General features: G+C 39.4%; 1 protein-coding gene across 1 annotated transcript; it reads left to right on the forward strand.

Annotated features, from left to right (window-relative positions):
• Positions 1 to 9774: 9774 nt before the first annotated feature.
• LOC128638568 (gamma-crystallin-3-like) lies at positions 9775 to 13868 on the forward strand. The gene is made up of 3 exons (XM_053690606.1): positions 9775 to 9783; positions 12634 to 12876; positions 13593 to 13868. Exons 1-3 carry the CDS (start codon positions 9775 to 9777, stop codon positions 13866 to 13868), a joined length of 528 nt encoding a protein of 175 aa, XP_053546581.1.
• Positions 13869 to 23419: the final 9551 nt, after the last annotated feature.

Below are 23419 nucleotides of genomic sequence, written 5' to 3' on the forward strand. Positions count from 1 at the left end.
TCAACGTTCTGCACTCCCGGGACGTGTTTGGCTGTAAAGCAAATGTTGTGCTGTAAACAGCGCAACACCAAATATCTAAGATACTGCACCACCCCCGGTGATGAGGCGGACAATTTATAAATGGCGTACACCACACTCATATTGTCCGTCCAAAACACCACCGACCTATTGGCTAACAGCTTACCCCAAATCTCCACTGCCACCACAATTGGATAAAGTTCCAACAGCATCAGGTTCCTTGTAACACCCGCAGCTATCCACTCCTGGGGCCACGGAGCTGCACTCCACTGGCCGTCCAGGTATGCCCCGTAGCCAAAACTGCCTGCTGCGTCCGTAAATAGGTGCAACGTCTGGTTTGAAACTGGGGGGGTGCCTCCAGATACACACACCATTGAAATGCACCAGAAACTCCACCCACACATCTAGATCCTCCTTTACTTCCGCCGAGACCCTAGCCAACTTAACCTGCCCTGGTGGACCCTTTAACTGGCATTCCAAATGGCGGCTAAAGACCCTACCCATAGGTATGGCCCGTCCCGCGAAGTTAAGGAGGCCTGCGCACCTCCTGCACCAGTTGCAGCATATGAGACACCTTGTCTTTCGGTAGTCTACAAACCACGCTGACCATGTCAATCTCTATCCCAAGAAACATCAGACACGTGCAGGGACGCTGTGTTTTCTCCCCCGCGAGCGGAACCCTGAACCTTGCCATCATATCCTTCATTACCTCCATGAGCCTGTGGCACTCAGTGCCACCTGCTCTACCCACCAACAGAAAATCATCCAGGTAGTGGGCCACCGACCCTCCTCCCTATGACTTCTGCACTACCCAGTGGGGGAAGGAACTAAAACACTCAAACAGAGCACAGGACAGAGAGCACCCCATCAGTAAACATCTGTCCACATAATAGGAGCCCTCAAACTTCATCCCCATCAGCCTGAAGGCTGACGGCTGTAACAGCAGTAATCGAAAAGCGGACTCAATGTCCATCTTTGCCATGAGTGCCCCCGGGCCGCATTCCCTGACTACCCCTAGCGCATCATCGAAGGACTGATAATGCACCGAGCTCAGTTCCGGGTCAATAGCGTCATTAACTGTTAGGGTATTTATAGTTAGATAGTTTTGTATATAGAATTGGAACACAATTGCAGATTAAGTTGCTTAAATAATGGTTTGTATCACTAGAGCATTGGAATCTCACTATGAATGGAGTGAAATTCAAGATGTATAGTGAATTGATAAGCTGGTAAGTAACCCTCAATATGGGCTTTAGAATCAATGTATTCGTAAATGGAATAACTGATTTGACAGGAGTGGTTATACTAGGAACTGAGTCTCTTAAGAATAGCTCTTGTTTTGTAGGAGCTTATATATACTAGCACTACCTCTTAGTTAGGATAATATCTGACAAGCACACACAGCATGGAGAAATACCCAGGAGTATATAGTGAGTTAGGTTGCAGCTCCTCTTAGTTAGGTAAATAACTGACAAGCACACACAGCATGAAGAAGTACCCAGGAGTATAGTGAGATAGGTTGCAGCTCCTCTTAGTTAGGTAAATAACTGACAAGCATTCACAGCATGAGAGTAATTTCATGAAACAGTCTCTGTGAGATAAGTGCTGCTGAACAGCGTGTCACAAACAGTGAGAAGTGAAAATGAAACTACTTGCAGCTTGATGGGATTTCCAATCCTGTGGTCAGCTGAATTGAGGAGTGTCCTTACTGCAGCTGAGGAGTCTTTGAATTCCAATCTCTATTCAGTTTCAGTGTATAATGTCCAAGTTGTCAGTGGAAATGCAGGGAAATATTTACAGGCACTTTATTGAAACACATTGAGAGCTCCGTAGCAAGGAAATTGCAACATTTGTATCAATCCTAGGTTATGCTTGAAGTGAGTCCGTAACTGGATACTTTGTATGAGAGTGTTGGCAAGCTTCCCAGAATGTAAAAGTTAGTTCAGTTTGCCACAAATGCTATGAGTCAGGCTGGAAAAATGTAAAGATATCCTTAAGTTTAGCTCAGGTTTAAATGTAGTCTTACTACCAAAATACTAAGCAAAGTGCAGCAGGAAATGATGAAATATATAGAGGAGGTAACCAATGAGATGAGAATTCACATGCACAACAGCCTTAAAGAGACAGTAACCCTTACATTAACTGACTCCCCTTTCGGAAATGAGAGATGATGGATCAATCTGAACTTCCCCGCTTCCTTCTTGGGTACAACCCAAAGCGGGGAGACAACCAGCTCCTCCAACGGGGAGCTGTAAATGGGCCCGACACCCTGCCCATTGCCACCTACTTCGCCAGTTTCTCCCTAACCACCCCTGGGAACTCGTATGCCGTCTTCAAGTTCATATGCACAGGAGACCCCATTACTTTACCTAACAGCGGAATCCAAAACCCCTTCTCCAACCCAGATCTTATCAGCCCCGCTGCTTCCTGGTCTGGGTAGTTGTCCAGCCATGTTCCCATGGCCGCAAGCTTAAGTGGAGTTGGGGCCCTTGACACCAACTCCTGACTTGGGTGGGGGTTTGGCCTGTCCCTGCTCTTTTCTTTTGCCACACTCGACTCCCGGGTGAGGGCCACTGCAGAACTTGCATATGTGCCGAAAGGAACAACTGCTTCCTCGTTGGCATTGCCTGTCCTGGAATTTCCAGCACTCCCTACCCTGTTTACTTAGTCACGTCCCCTGCTTCCCCAATCCCAACCGAGCTGGTCCAGGGGAAGAGGAATTCCCCTCCAACCCCAACTTTGACCAGAGGTGCATGTCCTGCGTACCGAAATGCAGCAACGGGTTTCCTACCATCTTTCTACAGAAGGCCATGTCATAATAACGCTATGCCCCTTCCTTGAATCTATTGTGTATATCTTCGATAGTATCTTGATATTTGAATAGGTTGTGCCCCTGCAGGGGCCACCTATCCATGTAGCACGCCGCCAGCACCCTGAAGCATTTTAACCATTCTTCATAGGTCTCCGGCCTGCGCACCTTTTTGGGGCCTGTGCCATCTGCTGCCCGTTCCTTTGGTCTAAACGCATTCAAGAAGAGTTCAAAAACTTTAACATATCGCCCCTCCTGGATTTTCTTGATTACTCTCATCTTGAGATGGCCATATAAAGAGTGCACCAGACAGGGATATGTATCCCCCTGCACCGCCACCCTACGTGGAACCTGTCCTGGTGTGGTGACCCCAGGTCCCGTTGCCCCTACCATGCTCTCCCCTGAAACTTGGGGCCCAGACTTGGCCTTTGCCTGCCCAGCCGCCATTTTTTTAATCCACCTGAACATCCTCCTCTGGCCCTTACCCACTAGACCTAAGTCCTCCCCACTATCTGAGCCTGACCCGCTAGTGGATGACCCTGTGTCAGCGTGTGTAATGTCAGGTGCGTGGTACTCACAGTTCGCCGGCTGCTCTCCTTTCCATGAAGCCTGTAGCGCTGCTCCTCTCTCTGTTGCCGGCTCCCTGCTGGGCCCAGCCACCGCTAGTGCCCTAGATGTTCCTGAAACCGCAGCTGCTGTATCCTTTTCGCGCACCTGCGGAGACAAAACAACTTGGGGAGTACTCTGGTCCATGAATGAGTCCCCAAAACGTACATTTGCCCTCATCCCCCTTACTTACACCATTACATTCATTCCCAAAGCTGTGGAAACAGCCCTCCTGATCATCTCCTCCTGGCTTAACCCCTCCTGGGCATGTTCACTAAACCCAGGGGAGGCATGCAGCCTACCTGCGTCCTGCAATGCTGCCTGTACAGCTCTCTTAATGATATCCTCAGTAACCCTGTCTACTGCAACACCCATACCATCGCCCCTGTCAGTGGCGCTCCCCATTCTCGCATCATCATGCACCATTTGTGCCCTTGCCTGAAACTGCGTAACGTGCACCATTGTGCCCCTGAATGCACACACAGCTCTCCTGCCTCTAGCGCACTCCCTTGAGCCTGCTGTATTTATCCTCGTCTCTATGGGTCTCATATGTGGGCCATCCGAATCCCCCCCGCAACCATCATTCTCTCTGAGCCGCCCTCCAGTAAGTGCCCTGCAGCCGCACACTGAGCCCCATCCGCGAAGCCTCACCCCTCAATCCAAAATGGCGGCCACAATCTTTCTCACTCGATAATCTCAAGGAGGAAGTCTTGCGGGATCCGCCGCGTGAGGGGTAGTCCCTTGCCTCACTGCGCTCCTCAGCCTGCCTAGAAGGCCGCACCATGCCGCCCGCTCCACCGTCAGCCACCAGAGCATCCTGGCCCTGATCTCGAGTAGCAGGGCTTATTACAGTAGCCAGAGATTGGGCAAGGGCCAGGACTGCTGCCATGGCCGCCGGTGGCAATGTTGGCAACGCCGCAGCTGCTACCTCTCCTGGCCTCTCCCCCTGCATCACCAGGCCTACTGAGGCCACATTAACCCCTGCCTGACCCAAATTAGGGGCGTCCATACCCTCTGCTAGCTGCAGCCGCATGGGGCCTTGTGCAGCCACCTCCCCTCCAGTAGCCTGGGCCCAGCTCCCACATGCTGCCACCCCTTCCCCTGCCTGTCTCCCTTTATTAAATCTCCTCATGGGGGGGTCTTTTGGGGGGTAGGGGGTACAACATTATCTGACACATGCTCTTCTCTCCTTCCAGCAGGTCCCTTCTTCCTCGCCGTCAGCTCCACCACTTTGCGAAACCTCTTCGGGGGCATCACCTTCCTCCTGGCTCTCTCCATTATCCAAGATCTGTCCAGGTCACGAAAGAAACTTTCTCCTTGAAGTCTGGAACAGGAAGAGACCGGTCTCACTGCTGCAGGACCCTATAAAGGTAAGCACAAACACCGCCTCCACACCTGCAACATTGTAACAAACACTCTGTGGCCCTCTCTGCACCGGACATCGATGGCCGCAATCGTTGGTGGGTGGGAGCCGATGTGGGAGGCGGGTGGGCGGCCATCGATGGCTTCTTTCAGTGAGAGGGGGGCGGGGTCACCAGGGGCACGCACGGATGCGCGCACATGCACGGGGGTGGCGGCCGGGTGCATGCACAGGGAGGGAGCGGGTGGGAACCACTACACTACAGAAAAAAATTATGTTAATAAGTGAGAGAAAGGGGAGAGGGAATAAATAAAAAAAGGATCTAAGGGATCTGTGAGGTGGTGGGGGGTTGGTCTTTGGGGGGGAAGCTACACTACAGAAAAAAAAAGAAAAAAAATGTATTTTATTCTAAATTGGGTACTGGCAGACAGCTGCCAGTACCCAAGATGACTCCCAATAAGGTAGAGGGGGAGAGTTAGAGAGCTGTTTGGGGGGATCAGGGAGGTTGGGGGCTAAGGGGGGATCCTACACCTACACCTAAGATAGCTTTTATTTTAGAACTGGCAGACTTTCTGCCAGTACTTAAAATGGCGGCGACAATTGTGGGGTGGGGGAGGGAAGAGAGTTGTTTGAGAGGTATAAGGGGGTGGGATGTGTCAGGTGGGAGGCTGATCTCTACACTAAAGCTAAAATTAATCCTGCAAGCTCCCTACAAGCTACCTAATTAACCCCTTTACTGCTAGCCATAATACACATGTGATGCGCAGCGGCATTTAGCGGCCTTCTAATTACCAAAATGCAATGCCAAAGCCATATATGTCTGCTATTTCTGAACAAAGGGGATCCCAGAAAAGCATTTACAACCATTTGTGCCATAATTGCACAAGCTGTTTGTAAATAATTTAAGTGAGAAACCTAAAGTTTGTGAAAAAGTTTGTGAAAAAGGGAACAATTTTTTTTATTTGATCGCATTTGGCGGTGAAATGGTGGCATGAAATTTACCAAAATGTGCCTAGATCAATACTTTAGGATGTCTTCTAAAAAAAAATATATACATGTCAAGGGATATTCAGGGATTCCTGAAAGATATCAGTGTTCCAATGTAACTAGCGCTAATTTAAAAAAAAAAGTGGTTTGAAAATAGCAAAGTACTACTTGTATTTATTGCCTTATAACTTGCAAACAAAGCAAAGAACACGTAAACATTGAGTATTTCTAAACTTTAAACAAAATTTAGAAACTATTTAGCATGGGTGCTTTTTTTGTGGTTGTAGATGTGTAACAGATTTTGGGGGTCAAAGTTAGAAAAGGTTTTTTTCAATTTTTTCCTCATATTTTTTTTTTTTTTCTAGTAAATTATAAGATATGATGAAAATAATGGTATCTTCAGAAAGTCCATTTTATGGCGAGAAAAACGGTATATAATATGTGTGGGTACAGTAAATGAGTAAGAGGAAAATTACAGCTAAACACAAACACTGCAAAAATGTAAAAATAGCCTTGGTCCCAAATGGACAGAAAATGGAAGTGCTGTGGTCATTAAGGGGTTAATATCTATTATTTTACTATTAAAGTACTTTTTTGTAAAGTCATATACATTTTGTATTTTTATATTACCAAATACAATGGAGAATAAGGTAGTTAAAAAATCACCACTTCTAACTGACTGGTAGGTGGGAATTTCAGTTGAAAATGCCTATATATATTATTACAGTTACATTTATCTGTTTTTAGAAACGTACCATGTGAAGTTATATTCTTAAAAGTGATAATAATATTGGAAACAGTTCATTTCAGTATTTTATTTCAAATAAATTATTTGAAAAGCTGTAATCTAGTAGTCCTCTGCACTAGTCACACTTGCCCCTCCCCGACTGCTCAAAACATCACACCGTCAGTTACAGCCCTGGCACTCTCAACAAACATGTTATTTGCAAAAATGCTCCCGTACTGCTGAGCATGTCTGGAGGAAAACTCACTCTGAACCTGATTTCATACATTATAAGTTTATTCTTCGTTCATACAATTCTGCCCTTCACTTAGCCAACCAAACCTACTTCTCTTCTCTCATATCTACTCTTTCCTCAAACCCTAAACAACTCTTCTCCACCTTTAACTCTCTTCTCTACCCACCTGCTCCACACCCCCTGTCTGTCTTTAGTGCTCAAGACCTGGTAGACTACTTTTTAAACAAAACACGTACTATCTGAAGCAACATCTCAACACCAACCTGCAATCTTCCAACAACAGACACAGTTACTCCCTCTGTCACCCTCTGCATCTTCCAGCCAGCTACTGAGAATGAAGTTTCATCCTTACTATCTTCCTCACACCTCACTACCTGCCCACTCAACCCTATCCCTTCCCATCTAATACCTTCCCTGTCTTCCACCGTCACTCCTGTTCTTACTCACATCTTCAACCTATCTCTTTCTACCGGTTCATTCCCATCTTCTTTCAAACATGCAAAAGTAACTCCCATACTCAAAAAAACATCCCTTGACCCTAATTCTCCTGAAAGCTACCGCCCCATATCATTGCTTCCATTAACATCAAAAGTCCTTGAAAAACTAGTTTACAATCGCCTAACAAACTTCCTGTCCACCAACTCCTTGCTTGACCCCCTGCAATCTGGGTTCTATCCCAAACACTTTACTGAGACTGCCCTTACCAAGGTTACTAACAATTTTCTCTCTGCTAAAAGTAATAGCTACTTCTCTATACTCATCTTACTTGACTCAGCTGCCTTTGACACAGTTGAGCACCCCCTTCTCCTACAGATCCTTAGCTATTTTGGCCTCTGTGACAGTGCTCTTTCTTGGATTCACTCCTATCTTTCTCACAGGTCTTTTTCTGTGTCATTTGTGGGTGACTCCTTCTCTCCAATGCCTCTGTTGGAGTACCTCAAGGATCTGTTCTGGGTCCTCTACTCTTCTCCATTTATACTTCTTCACTGGGTAAACTTATCAACAGTTATGGCTTCAAATATCACCTCTATGCTGATGACACCCAGATCTACCTCTCCACTCCTGCTCTCTCTCCCTCTGTCCTTTCACATGTCAGTGACTGCTTATCTGGTATTTCTTTCTGCATGGCCTCTCACCACATAAAATTAACATGTCCAAGATTGAGCTCCTTCTAATCCCCCCCTCCCCCCAAGCTCTACGCTGACGTCTGACTTTTCTATCCCTGTCGACGGCATCACCATTTCCCCATCGCCCCAAGTCTGCTGCCTCGGAGTTACACTTGACTCAAATCTATCCTTCGTACTCCACATTCAATCACTTTCTTCATCCTGCCACAACCACCTACACAATATTTCCAAGATTTGCCCTTTTCTGCACGCTAACACCACAAAGCAAATAATCCACTCCCTTGTTATTTCCGACTTGACTACTGCAATAACCTACTTACTGGCCTTCCTCTTTCCCGCCTCTCCACCCTTCAATCCATCCTAAATGCCTCTGCCAGGCTAATCACCTTTCCCGTCGCTCTGTATCTGCTGCACCTCTCTGCGAGTCCCTTCATTGGCTTCCTATTCACATCAGAATTAAATTCAAAATTCCCACCCTTACATACAAAGCTCTGCCACTCCCCACTACCTATCCTCTTTAATAAACAAGTATACTCCAGCCCGCCCACTAAGATCCAACAATGACCTGCTCCTTGCATCTTCAACTATCACCTCTTCCCATGCTAGACTGCAGGACTTCTGTCATGCAGCACCTACCCTCTGAAACACTCTCCCTCGTGCTCTCAGGCTTTGCCCTAATCTTTCTTCCTTTAAATGCTCTCTGAAGACTTTTTTTGTTCAGAGAAGCCTACCACCCAACTCAATAATAAATTAATTCCACTTACCTAACATTTCCCTCATCTAACTCAGCATTAACATCTCTCTCAATCTTGCAGTCTTCACCTCATGTTTCTCAACCTCCTACCCTACTAGATTGTAAGTTCCCACGGGAATAGGGCCCTCGATTCCTCCTGTATGTGTTTTAAAAATATTGTCCTGTCTCTTACAAGTTTTATATCATTGTTTTATTTAAATTAATTGTACCCATGGACAGCGCTGCGGAATATGTTTGTGCTTCATAAATAATGTATAATAATAATAATAATAATAGTAGTCTAATCATGTCTGTTCTCCATCTGATTTTAGGGGCAGAATTGTAGTAGAATATAACAAATAAAATACAAATGGAGCATAATATAATTGGGTAAGTTAATTGTGCATTATTATTATTAAAAAAAAGCATACATTACCCATTGTGGAAACAATAAGCATTACTAGCACGGTCATAGGCGATGACAGTGGGTTGTTCATAAATCTGTCTAATTTAGAGAAATCTTTTTGAAATGTTCTTCTTCATTTAATTCTTCAACATTTTTGCTAGCAAATAAAATAAAAATCTGACTAATCAAACTCATCAACATAAATTGATAGCAGTTCCAGAATAGACTCACACAATTTAACAATTGCTTCAAATATATAATTTTTTACACACTCAACTAGCGCTTAATTTTTATTTTATAAATTCCCAATTTTAAGGTTTTGCTTATCCCTTTTGTCTTTGACACTTGCTACATCCCTAAAAAGTTATATATTAGATAAGTCTCTGAGTATTAATTTGGTACTTTGATTGAACATATGAAACATTGAATTGATACACATAGGCTAAATGTATCATTTCTTTTGTGCAGTTATTTTCACCTATTCATTGAGTGAAATAATAGGCTCATTCAGGCTTTTCTGTAGTTCTATAGGTAAAACTATGCGATGTAAGTGCATGTAAGCATGCTAAAACAATAGTCGCACGCAAAGACCACAAAGTAACAGACAAAAGATCTGTACATTTTCCTTACTAAACAGAAAAAAGGTAAATGCTAGACTCAATGTATGCAGCCATCAGCAAAACAGCACATATATAATGACTTTCCCTTCTCACCAGTGAACAAATCTTGTATGAACACAACATCCAAAATGGGAAAGGTAAGATAATGCGTTGAGTCTTTTTCCAATGTATAACTATATCTCATAAAAAAACAAACTAATAATTAAATAATGTGCAGAATATATTCTTTTTATTTTATCCTAGTGGTCTACCTAGGTAAATTGGCTTTTTTTCTACTCTAGTTACTAACCTTTCTATTCACAATGAAAAATAATTAGTAACAATTACAAAACAACTGCACATTTTTTAGCATTTTAATATTGCTTATTTTCTTTAATATTGATACTCTGAAATGGTGTAAAGCAATAATTCTACTTGTTAAAAAATACCATAATTTATGTTATCATATTTACTTTAGGGTAATATTTTAATATGCTTTTTATATAATTACCTAATCAGTCAATATTATTTTTTTTACTTCTTGTTCCCATTTGTATAAAACCATGCAATACAACTTGGAATATAAATATATAACCTATTTATTAAAAAAAAAAGTAAAATTGATAAATGTTATACACATTTTTATCAGTGATAAAAAAACAACACTAGCAATTTTTGTTAGTCTGTGGGGAATTTTACTAATGTATGTAAGATCTTGTAGACCAGCTTCTTAAAATAGATTAGAAATGGGAGGGACTTATTTCACTGGCAAATTATGTTTTTTAGTTGACCATTGCGCATAAAGGATTTTAGCTTCATAGTCACTGAGAAAAGCCCCACAGTACAAAACAAATGTTTGCAAATTCTCCATTCAGAAAAATTAACTAGTACCTTTGAGATCATAAAGTCTTGTTAGTATAGAGCATCTGATACAATATAGGAAAGTTCTATTCAAAATCACATGTAGGATAAGAGAGGATGGGTACAATCTAGAACAAGTAAGGCACCTTATTCTTCTACACAAATTAACTTGAAGACTTTTCCCCTAAGAATAATAGTGAATGTCATATATTAACACCTTACCTATCTGAATGGATAAAGGAGTAACTCAACTGTCAAAGCCTATAGAGGACAAATCTTATCTCTGGATAAGATCAGGGAATAACTGACATTTTTTCCGTGCTATCCTTTTTTGTTTGGACAAGGTTTATGTACTACAAGGAGCATTCTCCTATGGGAAATACAATATATAACTGAGTAAAGAAAGGCTGCTCTAGATTTAGCCACAGCTGCACAGAACAAGCTTCTGAGTTATGTTTGTTCTCAGCTGCACTGTTTTATTTTTCTGTTTCTCACCTTAGTGAAACTATGTCTAAGACACAATGCTCTTCTCAGATTAATATTAATGTATTAAGGTTAATCACAATCTTGTTTATGATAACGGCAAACAATATTTTGTAAATATCAGTTTAAGTGTAGATAATGTTTGACAATTGTTATCAGTAGAAACGGGACTTTTACATGTTGGGACTATTTTTTAGTTAATTTGCTATTTTAAAAAAATAATGTTAAAAAGTGTTGAAACGGTCTGATTGTAATAGGTTCAAGAGGGATTTTTGTAAATATATAATTTAATAATCATTAGATAAACTTTTCTAAAGCATTGTTATTGACTCCTATGTTAGGTGGCCAGCTGTGAACAACACATGCATGATAAACGGCAATGCAATAGCACTTATTCTGACCTTCAAATGAGTAGTAGATTTTTTTTTTCCTGACAAATTTCAAAGACATGTTTATTTTCACTGCTCCTTTATCATGTGACAGCCATCAGCCAATTACAAATGCATATACTTATATTATGTGAATTCTTGCACACGCTCAGTAGGAGCTGGAGTGGTGACTTAAAAAGTTTAAATATAAGAAGACTGTGCACATTTTGCTAATGGAAGTAAATTGGAAAGTTGTTTAAAATTGCATGTTCTACCTGAATCATAAAAGTTTAATTTTGACTTGAGTGTCCCTTTAATTTAATTATGGTATGAATTGTGTGTGTAATTGTTTCTTAATTATTTTGAAATACTGCATATGAATAAATCACACCTATAAGAGGATTGAATGGAACTGTATTATTATTATTATTATCAGTTATTTGTAGAGCTACAGAACTGCAGAAGAAAAACATCAGAATAGCCAAACATATTTAATAAACCGCATCACTGAAAAACCAAAAAGATGGTAGGAAATGCATTACTTTAATATTCTGTTTTGTTGTGGACCACACAGAGTTGAATTTTATTATTTTTGTCAGATGTGCCTTTGTTTTGTTACAAATGCAAATTGATAGCAAAAACTGATATTTGTCTTGTTTTAACTAAACCAATATCCAAATGACTGCACCAACGATATTTAAAGACAACGAAAAAAACTGACGAAATTTGTCAGTATTCATTCACTTTAAATTACATTTAACAGGTTACATTTTTCCCTCTTGCATGCTGGAGAGTCATGCTAACTATATCCTCTTCTTCACAGGGCCATGGCCGCGCTAAAATAAATCTTGGCACAGGGGCTCCCAGGGTCTTAAATAAAGGAGAAGGTCCTTTAGTGAAGGCCTTAGGAGCCACTGCACTAAGCCTCATATTAGCACGACTAGGACTCTGTGAAGAAGATGAACTGGTTAACGTAGCTCTCCAGAGTGCTAAAATTAAGCATAAAGCTACAGATGAACTTTTTCACCTGTAGCTTTGGAACATTTACATTAATTTAATGAAAACAAATGTAAATGTTCTACACATATTCAGTATTTGTTTTGCTTCAAATGAAATGTATACTGAATAGTTAGCCAACAAATATTTGGGTAAATTCATTTCCCTGAATATTTTTCCGAAACATTTGAATGAACCAAATATTTAGGCGCTGCACAAGTTTATTATTTTCTAAAATACATAAACTAGAATAATTTAGGTAAAACCTAATATATTATAATAATTTCTACATTTCTGTAGATTTTCTTTTATGAGGACAAGAACTTCCAAGGTCGCTGCTATGAGTGCAGCACAGACTGTTCTGACATGTCCTCCTATTTCAACCGCTGCAACTCCATCCGGGTGGATAGTGGAAACTGGATCCTCTATGAACATGCCAACTACAGGGGATACCAGTATTTTCTTTGGAAAGGAGAATATCCTGACTTTCAGCAATGGATGGGATTTAATGACTCCATCAGGTCATGTCGCTTGACTCCTCTGGTAAGAACTGGAAACATTTCATGAAATCATTTGCATTTGTCAGTATTTTAATCCTTCTGGTATTTAAATATATATATATATATATATATATATATATATATATATATATATATATATATATTTGCCTTTAGCTGAACTATGAAATCTGCTCCTGAGTGAAATGAGAATGTTTCCTTATAACTGAACCTTTTAAAAACAAAAAATGTGTAACAGTATTTTAAAGACCAAACAACACACCTTCATCGATGTTGTCATTAACTAGGAAATCAATCACCATTTTCCAGTTTCAGTGTCTAGTTTAAAATAATTGTCATTATTTAAAAAAAGATAACTATAAATATATTAGCTCTTCTCTACAAAATGTATTACATACGTCATGGCTTATACCCATGTCAAGAAAACAGAAGAAACAGATATATTCCATGTTTTCTTGAAAGAGAATAAATACAAATATCCTTGTCAGTTCTAATACATGTTAAGAAATAAAATTAAATGCAAATATTTAGAATTAGAATTACAGGTAAGTACAGAAAATATAACATAATTAAGAAAATAATAGGAAGATATGTGAGCATATATCAGAATTGATAATGTTATACCACAACAAAAACATGATAGGGAAGTAGTATAAATTAAGGTACTTTATGAAAATGGGAGACTGTTTCATTAAATTTGAAATTTCCTGATATCCTAATTGTATTTTTCTTATTTTTAAGCATCGTGGTCCATTTAGAATGCAAATCTATGAACGGGGAGATTTTCAGGGCAAAATGATGGAGTTTTCTGAAGACTGCCCTCATGTCTATGATCGATTCCGTTTTCATGAAATCCACTCTTGCAATGTGCATGATGGGTACTGGATGTTTTATGAAGAGCCCAATTACAGGGGACGCCAATATTACCTGAGACCTGGAGAGTATAGAAGATACACTGACTGGAGTGCTGTGAACCCTAGAATTGGCTCATTTAGAAGAGTTCACCATCTTTTTTAAACAAATATAAATGCAGAGCACTACAAGTCTATAACTTTAAATAAAACGCTCAAATTTTTATTCTGTCTGATTGTGTGTGTTTAATAAAAATAACACAGGAAAAAGAGGTCTTGAGTACAAACAAATAATTCTATATCAATATTAATTCAAACCCAATTTGTCTCATTCATACAACGCAAGTGAGACAAGTGGAGGTGCCTGGTACATAATACAGAATTTATAATACCAAAAAGAAAATAAAAAAATAAAGTTTGGACTGCTGAGGTGTTTGAGAATATCAATGTATATTCCATACAAGGGAATCAAATTTAAAAATGCACTAACACACTAGTTCACTTCAACGGGGTAACTGGCCTACAACTGAGAAGACCATTGCAGCACACACTGCGAGTAAAAAAGATCCCTATGGTAATTACCACTATGATTAGGTGAGCCTAACAAATGTGGGTAATAGTTGGGTTTAACACATATATACTCTCACAGAATGAATTACCACAATTATTATCACAAAAAGGTTCAAGGGCTACAGTCTTACTCTGGATGGATACCATACATCAAAATACAGCAAAATTAAAGTGCACACAGATTATTCAGAAATATACAGCAGACACACCCCTTGTTTGTATAATGCATGTTTCTAACACACCTACTTGCCCTCTGGGCTTAGTATACATTTGAGGAGTAGCCCCTAGGCAAATTATTCTAAGGTGCTCCTGAACATTTCAACATTTTCAGAAAGAAAATATGACGGAATAAATACAATAAAGTACTAAATAAATACATAAAGATGCCTTAAAGGGACACTGAACCCACATTTATTCTTTCGTGATTGAGATAAAGCATGCAATTTTAAGCAACTTTCTAATTTGCTCCTATTATCACATTTTCTTTTTTCTTTTGGTATCTTTAATTGAAATTCAAGAATGTAAGTTTAGATGCCGGCCCATTTTTGGTGAACAACCTGGGTTGTTCTTGCTGATTGGTGGATAAATTCATCCACCAATAAAAAAGTGCTGTCCAGAGGTCTGAAGCAAAAAAATGCTTAGATGCCTTCTTTTTCAAATAAAGATAGCAAGAGAACGAAGAAAAATTGACAATAGGAGTAATTATAAAGTTGCTTAAAATTGCATCCTCTATCTGAATCACAAAAGAAAAATTTTGGGTTCAGTGTCCCTTTAATGAAGATATTAGGTGAGGTCTAATACAAATTGTATGATAAACTGAACACAACATTTAAATGTGTAAACTAAAAAAAGGGTTTGTTCTGATTTAAAGTATAGGTGTTACTTAACTACAGTAGTTCTCACAATCTGGCTACCAGAACATGCACTAACATTTGCAAATAAAATAGCTTGATAAATCTAGCATGCCTAACATATATAAAATGAACAGTATTGTAAGCATTATAGAAGATAACTTAGAAGAATATTGGTGAATTGAATGTCATGCTTTGCCACTGGAAATGATGATGATATATCAATTAGCTTTCACCCTGTTCTAATATTAATGTATACATAGTGGTATGAAAAATAGTATGAATGTGCTTGATCACTTTTAGCTGAGATCTAGGTTCTAAAGCTACAAGTATTATTTGATGAGTAGAATCTTGTATGTATATTATATATATATTTTTTTTTTTAATAATTTTTATTGAAGTCATAAAAAGATACAGAATATGGGGTAAGCCCCAAAACATTTATACATCAATGTATACGTAGTATAGTTAGCTACATAATATATTCACATGTCTCGAGCGTTACTATATAATGTGGGCTGTCTCACAGAAAGACTTCAGTTTTATTATAGAGTATCATAAAAGTAAAATTAACAGTAATGGTCCTCTCCCAGCTGTGTAAGAAGATAATTAGGGTATCTATTCAAACAAGGTTAGGGCTAGGGTGGAGGTGGCTCTATAGATTATGGGGTAGGGGGATGCAGCGGGCGAGAGACGCTCAAAGTAGAGTAGGGGGGGGTGGAGGGCGGAGTATAGGAATTTATATGCATAGTTGAGGGGCTTTCAATAAGATAAATAAAGGTAGTTCTTAAGAAAGTTATATGGAGGGGGGAGATATTAGTATGTATGGATTATACAGGATCTCTGGGTGAGCTCCTCTCCTGGGGAAATGTCAGCTATAGACGGTGCGGGAAAAAGGAGAAGGGATATGACCCGCAGGCAGCCAGTACCGGCGGGAAAGGGAGGAGAGGGACCCAGCAGTAACAGGGTGTGAGCAGCGTAAGCAAAACCTATGATAGATATACTTTCTAACAAGCAAGTCATACAATAATATATGCATGATGACAGTACCAAGTTATATACTTAAGAAACCCATCTGAAGATCATGGAGAGTCCATACCAACATGCCACTTGAATTATATCACTCCAAGTAACCTAAGTAAAATTGTCAGCACGTCACACTGCCTCGGCCACTGGCAGTGCGGAAGAATGCTAAGATATACTGGGGTCTCAGAAAGCAATATTCTAATATAATGCAACATAACACTTTCCACTATAATCCCCTGTAACATAAGGATGCAACTATGTACAGTCATTGAAAACAAACACTCATATCCTCATAATTAATAGCCCCAAAAATTGCCACAGCTAGGGATAGGGATATTTAGCATATGAAATACTAGCACATTGCAGTAATATTGGCAATTTGTAGGACTATAGGCAAATATGTCCTAGTAAAATAAGATTATGTATCAGAGTTTACTATCATAATAGCAAATATAGTGGCATGCAAACATAGTAAATGTATGCAGATAGTAGGGCTTTACAAGTAAGGCCCCCTCTACTATGTAATAATGTATTGGATGGGGAATCTAAGTACTGAAATGAGTCTGTGCTAATTGCAAGAGCCTGTAAAGCTGTATTAGGAGCTTATCTATTCTTGTATGGAGGTTTAGACCTAATCTAACTCCAATAGTAGCAGGCAATATGTGGCATGAAAATCTATATGCTAACCACAAAAATGATAGGTTTTGTGTGACAACGTAAAAAACAGTGAAAATTCAACAAGCATGCATCAAATATATGCCAGGAGATAGGAAAAACATTACAAATCATATAGCGAATTTTGTACAAGCTAAACACAATCATATAGAATTTTATAATAATAATGGCCTGTTTTGTCGTGTAGCATAAATATTTCGCTTTTAATGACTGTATTTTATTGCCTGTTATAGGTGCGACCCTCAGCTGAAAAAGACCACGTGGAACCATATATTCCATGAGATGTATGTCTGGGTGAATAAACACTGGAAACTTTTATGAAGCCCAGAAATTACTTAGAGTTTTAAAAAAAAAAAAAACAGAGAGGGCTTATGTAACAAACTATATTGCCATAGCATACTAGTGAGGTTTACATGAGAGTTGCTAGGAAGGGGTAATAAATTGTACATATTAGTTTAGATCTAGTGTGGGGGAAAACCATCAGAGGAGACTCTGATTGTTGATATAAACATAAGACAATGATCGTGTACATAGTGCTAAGAAGTAATGCTAAATGATTTAGAGGACATACTGCGTTTACTGTAATATTGGAGGCTGCCATTTATGTAGAGACTGGAGTGAGGCTACCTTAAAGGAGTAGGGGAAATAGCAATGCTTCATTAATTAAATGTAACAGCAAACCACACTTTTAGATTACAAAGGCTGTATACTAGCAGCAACATTATGAATAAAATCAACCTTCAGAGCTGACAAGAGCTGCACGTACTCACAAAAACGTGTCAAATTTTAAAGTCCTCATTTGAGTCCAAAACAAATGAATACAATTAGAGTCCAAAGAATAAGACTCTGGTGCGTATGTATCTTCAAACATATTAACAGCACAACAATAAAAATGGGATTACATTTACTAATAGTCTGGCTTTATAACAATGATAAGCTATTTAGTTACGGAGAGCCTAGGTATTGTCCCTCCTATATGAACAGAGCTAGCCCGCTTCAAGTAGCTGAGTACCCATATATCAAATGCCCAGTCTGTGAGGCTTGATGCTTAGTAAGTTGGGGGGATAGTACTCCTCAGGTGGATGGGAAAGTCTGAGGGCCGAAAAGAATAATGTAAAGTATCCTCCTGGATCGAAAGGGCCCACCAGCAACCCGTAAACTGCTACAGGAACTCCAGATCTGTGTGACGGTGGATGCGGTACATAGTGAAGAGCTGGTTCGGCACTCTGCAAAAGTGTATGGGCATACAGACCACTGCTTCTAACGGAGAGATCGTAGTAAGCAAAGTCAGTGATATGCTGAGGTATCACACTATCCATCAATGCCTGGGTTAGGACATCTCTCAGGTACTTGCGTGGACAAACACTTCCTGCCTGCTCTGTCTCCCACGTATCACTCTGTATAACGGTAAGCACCCCAAGGGGTAGATTCCTCGCCGCTTGCCCAATGTGAACTCTATCATTAGCCTGAGTTTTAATGATGTCAAGTATGGGGGACGCTGTCAGGCTTAGATAATTAGAGGGAGAGAGCTGGGTCTGCGGACTGGCGCTGCTATGAGAACTTCTAGCCGCTTCCAGTGTGCGAGTAATGATAAGTGACAGGGTAGCTGTGCTTGGTTGCAAGAAATCCTTACTTGTAGATCCAAGATGAGTGCTGGTTGGGCCCTGGTTAGATTGTCTTCCCTGCGGACGTTTAAGCCCCAATTGAGAGGATAGTGAGTCTTCCGTCTGGCTTGCCGCGTGGGTGTCATAGTCGGAGAAGCTATAGGCGCCATCTTTATTGCGCATCCCTATAATTGTCATTCTCAGATTGCTAAACTGACTGTCCATTTTAACCATTAGGTCTTCAATTAAATGAGCAAAATGTGCACAAGGCTCCTCCATCCTAACAGCAATGTAAAGAAAGGTTGCATATAAGTAGAAAAACGCCAAATATCAGGGTTTTAGGAATCAAACTGCAGGAGCTCTATAATAATGCGTCTTGGTGCTTTAGTGGCTGGCTCCGCCCCCCGTATATTATATTTTAACTCATCAGAGAGCATATTAAAAACAAGAAATTATTTTTCACAAAAAATAAATGTAATACTATTAATGGTACAAAAAGAATAAAATGTGATGCTACACAGCTATTACTATTAATGGGTACAGTATAAAGAAATGAGAACTTGAAGAATGAGAACATGGAAATACTTATATCATATAGGGCAATGTGTTGTCATGGAAAGTTAGGATTATTACTCTTTTTTCTTCCCTAAAGCTCCCTGACAGGTGCTTACCTTTTGAGCTTCATTTGATTTGAGGAGGTGGAAATGCTGCAGGACATTAGAAGCTCTTCTCTAGGTATATTTTCATAAGACACCAGAAAATGTTACATCACTTCTACTAGGACTTTATTCCTTTGACAAATTATTTGCTAAGTCAGAAATATCTTGAAAGTTGCAATGTATGTTTCTAACTTTATGAATAAATTATCAAGGAATCTGTTAACTCTTGTTTTTATTTTTCCATGTGCTCAAACTCAGAAGAATATTTGATTAATATAACAACATTTATTAAGCAATGATCTTCTACGTAGTTGACTTCCTATGTCTTTACCTGTCATAAGTGAGATCTATAACAAAGGCATACTTGAGATATGTAAGAAATAGTCACTCTCAGTTATAAAAAAATGTTATACAAAGATGTTAGTAAGCTGTAATGAATGGATATGTTATGTTTCTATAGGTCTGGGTCTGTCTCTTTATGTATAAGCACAATGATTTCCTCTGATTTACCCATAGGTAAATGTGTAGATGACTGTACATTTTTGAGATGTATTTGGTCATAGAGTACTATGGGGCCGATTTACTATTGTGCAGACGGACATGACCCTCTGTAGCGGATCATGTCCTCCGCACATTGATAAATGCCTACAGCATACGCTGTCGGCATTTATCATTGCACAAGCATTTCTGGTAAAATGCATGTGCAATACCGCCCCCTGCAGATTGGCTGCTAGCAGGGGGTGTCAATCAACCCGATCGTATCCGATCGGGCTGATTGCTGTCCGCCGCCTCAGAGGTGGCAGACAAGTTAAGGAGCAGCTGCTTCTTAATTCCAGTTTCGGGCGAGCCTAAAGGCTTTCACGGAAATATATGCATTAGAGGCCATACGGGGCTTGATAAATTGGCCCCTTTATCTGTAATGCATAAAAAACATTAGACAAGTTTATCATGTCAATGGCCTAGATTCAATAAAACTCATTTGTGAAGCTAATTTCTCAGTGAAAACAATTACCATGATATTGCCACTGTAAAGATGTGGAGACTAAAAGAGAATAGAAACCTGTCTCTCATTGCTAAACTTTGAATATAAATAATAACTCTATACAATTGTACATTCTAAAAAGTGCAAAAAAAAAAAAAAACATGAAAAAGTTTACGAAAATAAAAAAGAGAACACCTCATCAGCTTTAATTTAGTTAGACACAACTGCAAGGGCTTAACTTATTATAGACCAATTACTTTATTTAATATGATCCAAATGTGAAACAAAATGTTTTTCATAAACTGGTTAATATTATTTTAGATTTCTAAAAAGGTGATTTGATATTTGGAGGGGATTTTAATACTTCTCGGATCTTATTAAAGATTGTTCTTTAACCTCTTAATGACCACAATGTACCCTGTGTGTCACTGGTCATTAAGGGTTTTTCACAGGTCGCTAAGGGTTTTCTGGGTCTTTATGACCTCCATCCCTTCCTCCAGACCTCCTGAAATAGTGTGGTCTTGTCGCTAGCAAAACAAGAAACATTAAAAGACCAACGTTGCATCCAGGTGGATTCTGAAAATGGCAGGGTGGTGAAAGAATCCACCACACGGCTATTTTTGGAATCCACCTGGATGCAGTGAAGGCAAACGGAGCATTACAAAAAAAAAAAAACCTAACCGCCCGCAATAAGTATTAAAAAAAAACCTAACCACACGCAATAAGTGTTAATAAAAAAACTAACCGCCCACAATCAAATAATAAGAATTAAAAACCTAACCGCCCGAAATAAGTATTAAGAAAGAAAAAAAAAACAGCTACCTAATAAAATTATTAACCTCTATAAACCCCAACAACCCCAACATCGCAAACTACCTAATAAAGCTATTAATCCCTAAACCACCATTAACCCACATTGCTAATTAACCTAATAAATCTATTAACCTATAAACCGCCAAACCCCACAACCCAAATAAATAATCACTAAGCCCCCTAACCTAACACCCCCTAAATTAACCCCATTACATAAATTAAAATAATCCTAAATTAAAATTAAAATAAAAAACCTAACATTACTTTAAAAATAAAGAAAACTAAGTTTAAGCTAATCTAAAATTACAGAAAATAAAAAAGTCTAACATTACACAAAATAATAAACCACATTATCCAAAATAAAAAAATTAAACCTAATCCCTATGAAAATAAAAAAGCCCCCCCCCATATAATAACACCCCTTAATCTAAGAATAAACCACAAAAGGGCTTTTTGTAGGGCATTGCCCTATAGAAATCAGCTCTTTTACCTTAAAAATAAGTCCTTCCTAACAGTAAAACCCCCCACCCACCAAACCCCCCAAAATAAAAAAAACCTAACACTAAAAAAACCTAAACTACCCATTGAACCTAAATGGGCTTTTGTATGGGCATTGCCCTTAAAAGGGCATTCAGCTCTTTTTCAATTGCCCAAATCCCTAATCTTACAAATAACCCGCCCCCCAAAAAAAAAAAACTAAAAAAAACCTAACACTAAGCCCCAAATATGTACTCTGGTGGAGAAGGTCTTCTTCCATGCGTATCCATCATCTTCTATCTTCATCCACAGAGAAGGCGGTGTGGAGCGGAGGTGTGGAGCGGTCTTCCCAAATGTGGCGATCCTTGGCGGCAGTCCTCGGCGGCAGCACTCCTAGGCGGTGTGGAGGCTCCTCTTCATGGGATTGTCCTCCTCACACTGAAGATTGAATGCAAGGTACCGCATATTTATTGGGGTATCTTGCATTCCTATTGGCTGATATTTTAAAATCAGCCAATAGGATGAGAGCTAATGAAATCTTATTGGCTGATTTGAACAGCCAATAGGATTTCAGTAGCTCTAATCCTATTGGCTGATTTCAAAATTTCAGCCAATAGCAATGCAAGTTACCCCAAATTGATTGTGGTACCTTGCATTCAATCAGTCTACGGACAGACATCAGATGAAGTGGAGCCTCCATGCCACTGAGGAATGTCTCCACCACCGATGACCACCGCCAAGGACCGCCACCACCGATGATCACCACCGAGGACCACCGCCATTGAGGACCGGCCCTGAGGAACCAGGCATCGGGAACACAGCTCTGCACCTCCACTCCACGCCACCTTCACTCCGGATTCAGATAGAAGATGATGGCTCTGTCTAGAAGAAGACCTTCTCTGACGGACTTCAGGAACCGTGAGTACCTATTTGGGGCTTAGTGTTAAGGTGTTTTTTTTTTTTTTTTTAAATTAGGGATTTGGGCAATTGAAAAAGAGCTGATTGCCCTTTAAGGGCAGAAAAAGAGCTGAATGCCCATACAAATGCCCCTTTAGGGGCAATAGGTAGTTTATTTTTTTTAGTGTTTTTTTTTTTTATTTTGGGGGTGGGGGTTTGTAATGTTAGGGGGTGTTTGTTTTTATTTTTTAGCAAAATAGCTAAAATGCCCTACAAAAGGCCCTTTTAAGGGCTATTGGTAGTTTAGTATTAGATTAGGGGGTGTTTTTATTTTGGGGGCATTTTTTATTTTTATAGGGGTATTAGTTTAGGTTTAAATTTTTTATTTTGGATACCTTTGTTTATTTTTTTCTGTAATTTTAGTTGTTTTTTTTGTAACTTTTGCTTGAGGGGGTTGTAGTTTTTAAACATAGACTTATCGCCTAGTAGACACATAAATACATTGGTACACACATATAAACACACACATGTATATATATATATATATATATATATATATACATACATATACATCTTTAGATATGTATAAGTATCTATCTCAATGTTAAAGCCATTTTCACCTGAGGAGTGAGGACTCATATCTATGAGCCCTTATAACTTTTATGTGCAATCTTTTTTTTTTTTTTTAGATAGTCTTATTATGAGTGTAATTGTACTTTTTAAGTGTATTTTTGATGTGTTTTGTGACACTTTATTTTTCACGAAACAGTTAACCAGAGATTTGAGGACACGGTAATCATTCTAGCGTAAATCATGATAACTTTTAACTTTATACAAGAGCTACACCTGATGCGCACAAACAGCCACGTTAAAATCTATCGTTTGGCCCAAAAGGATTAAAATGAGAAAACCTATTTTTTACAGGTAACAATATAAGCTATCAGTTTTGGTTACAGCCAAAAGATAAATGGAAGGATGTCATGATAGATGTTTGTCTAAAAGAGTGATTTCTGTCTCTGCAGCAGTTAGGCATAATGTATCTTTAAGGGTTCCTAGAAGATTAATTTTGACTTAATTGCAGTAGTATGTATTAGTTATGTGTTTGTAGCATGAGTTTGTGTATTAAGTTAATCCCTCTTACTCTAGCAATTAGTATTTGGATA

This window comes from Bombina bombina, chromosome 1 (assembly GCF_027579735.1).
Source record: "Bombina bombina isolate aBomBom1 chromosome 1, aBomBom1.pri, whole genome shotgun sequence".
Classification (NCBI taxonomy): domain Eukaryota; kingdom Metazoa; phylum Chordata; class Amphibia; order Anura; family Bombinatoridae; genus Bombina; species Bombina bombina.

What these genes read in the sequence shown, in the direction of transcription:
- LOC128638568 (XM_053690606.1), top strand. An exon ending in CATGTCGCTTGACTCCTCTG is followed by an intron (nt 12,877 to 13,592) that starts GTAAGAACTGGA and finishes CTTATTTTTAAG; the next exon opens with CATCGTGGTCCATTTAGAAT.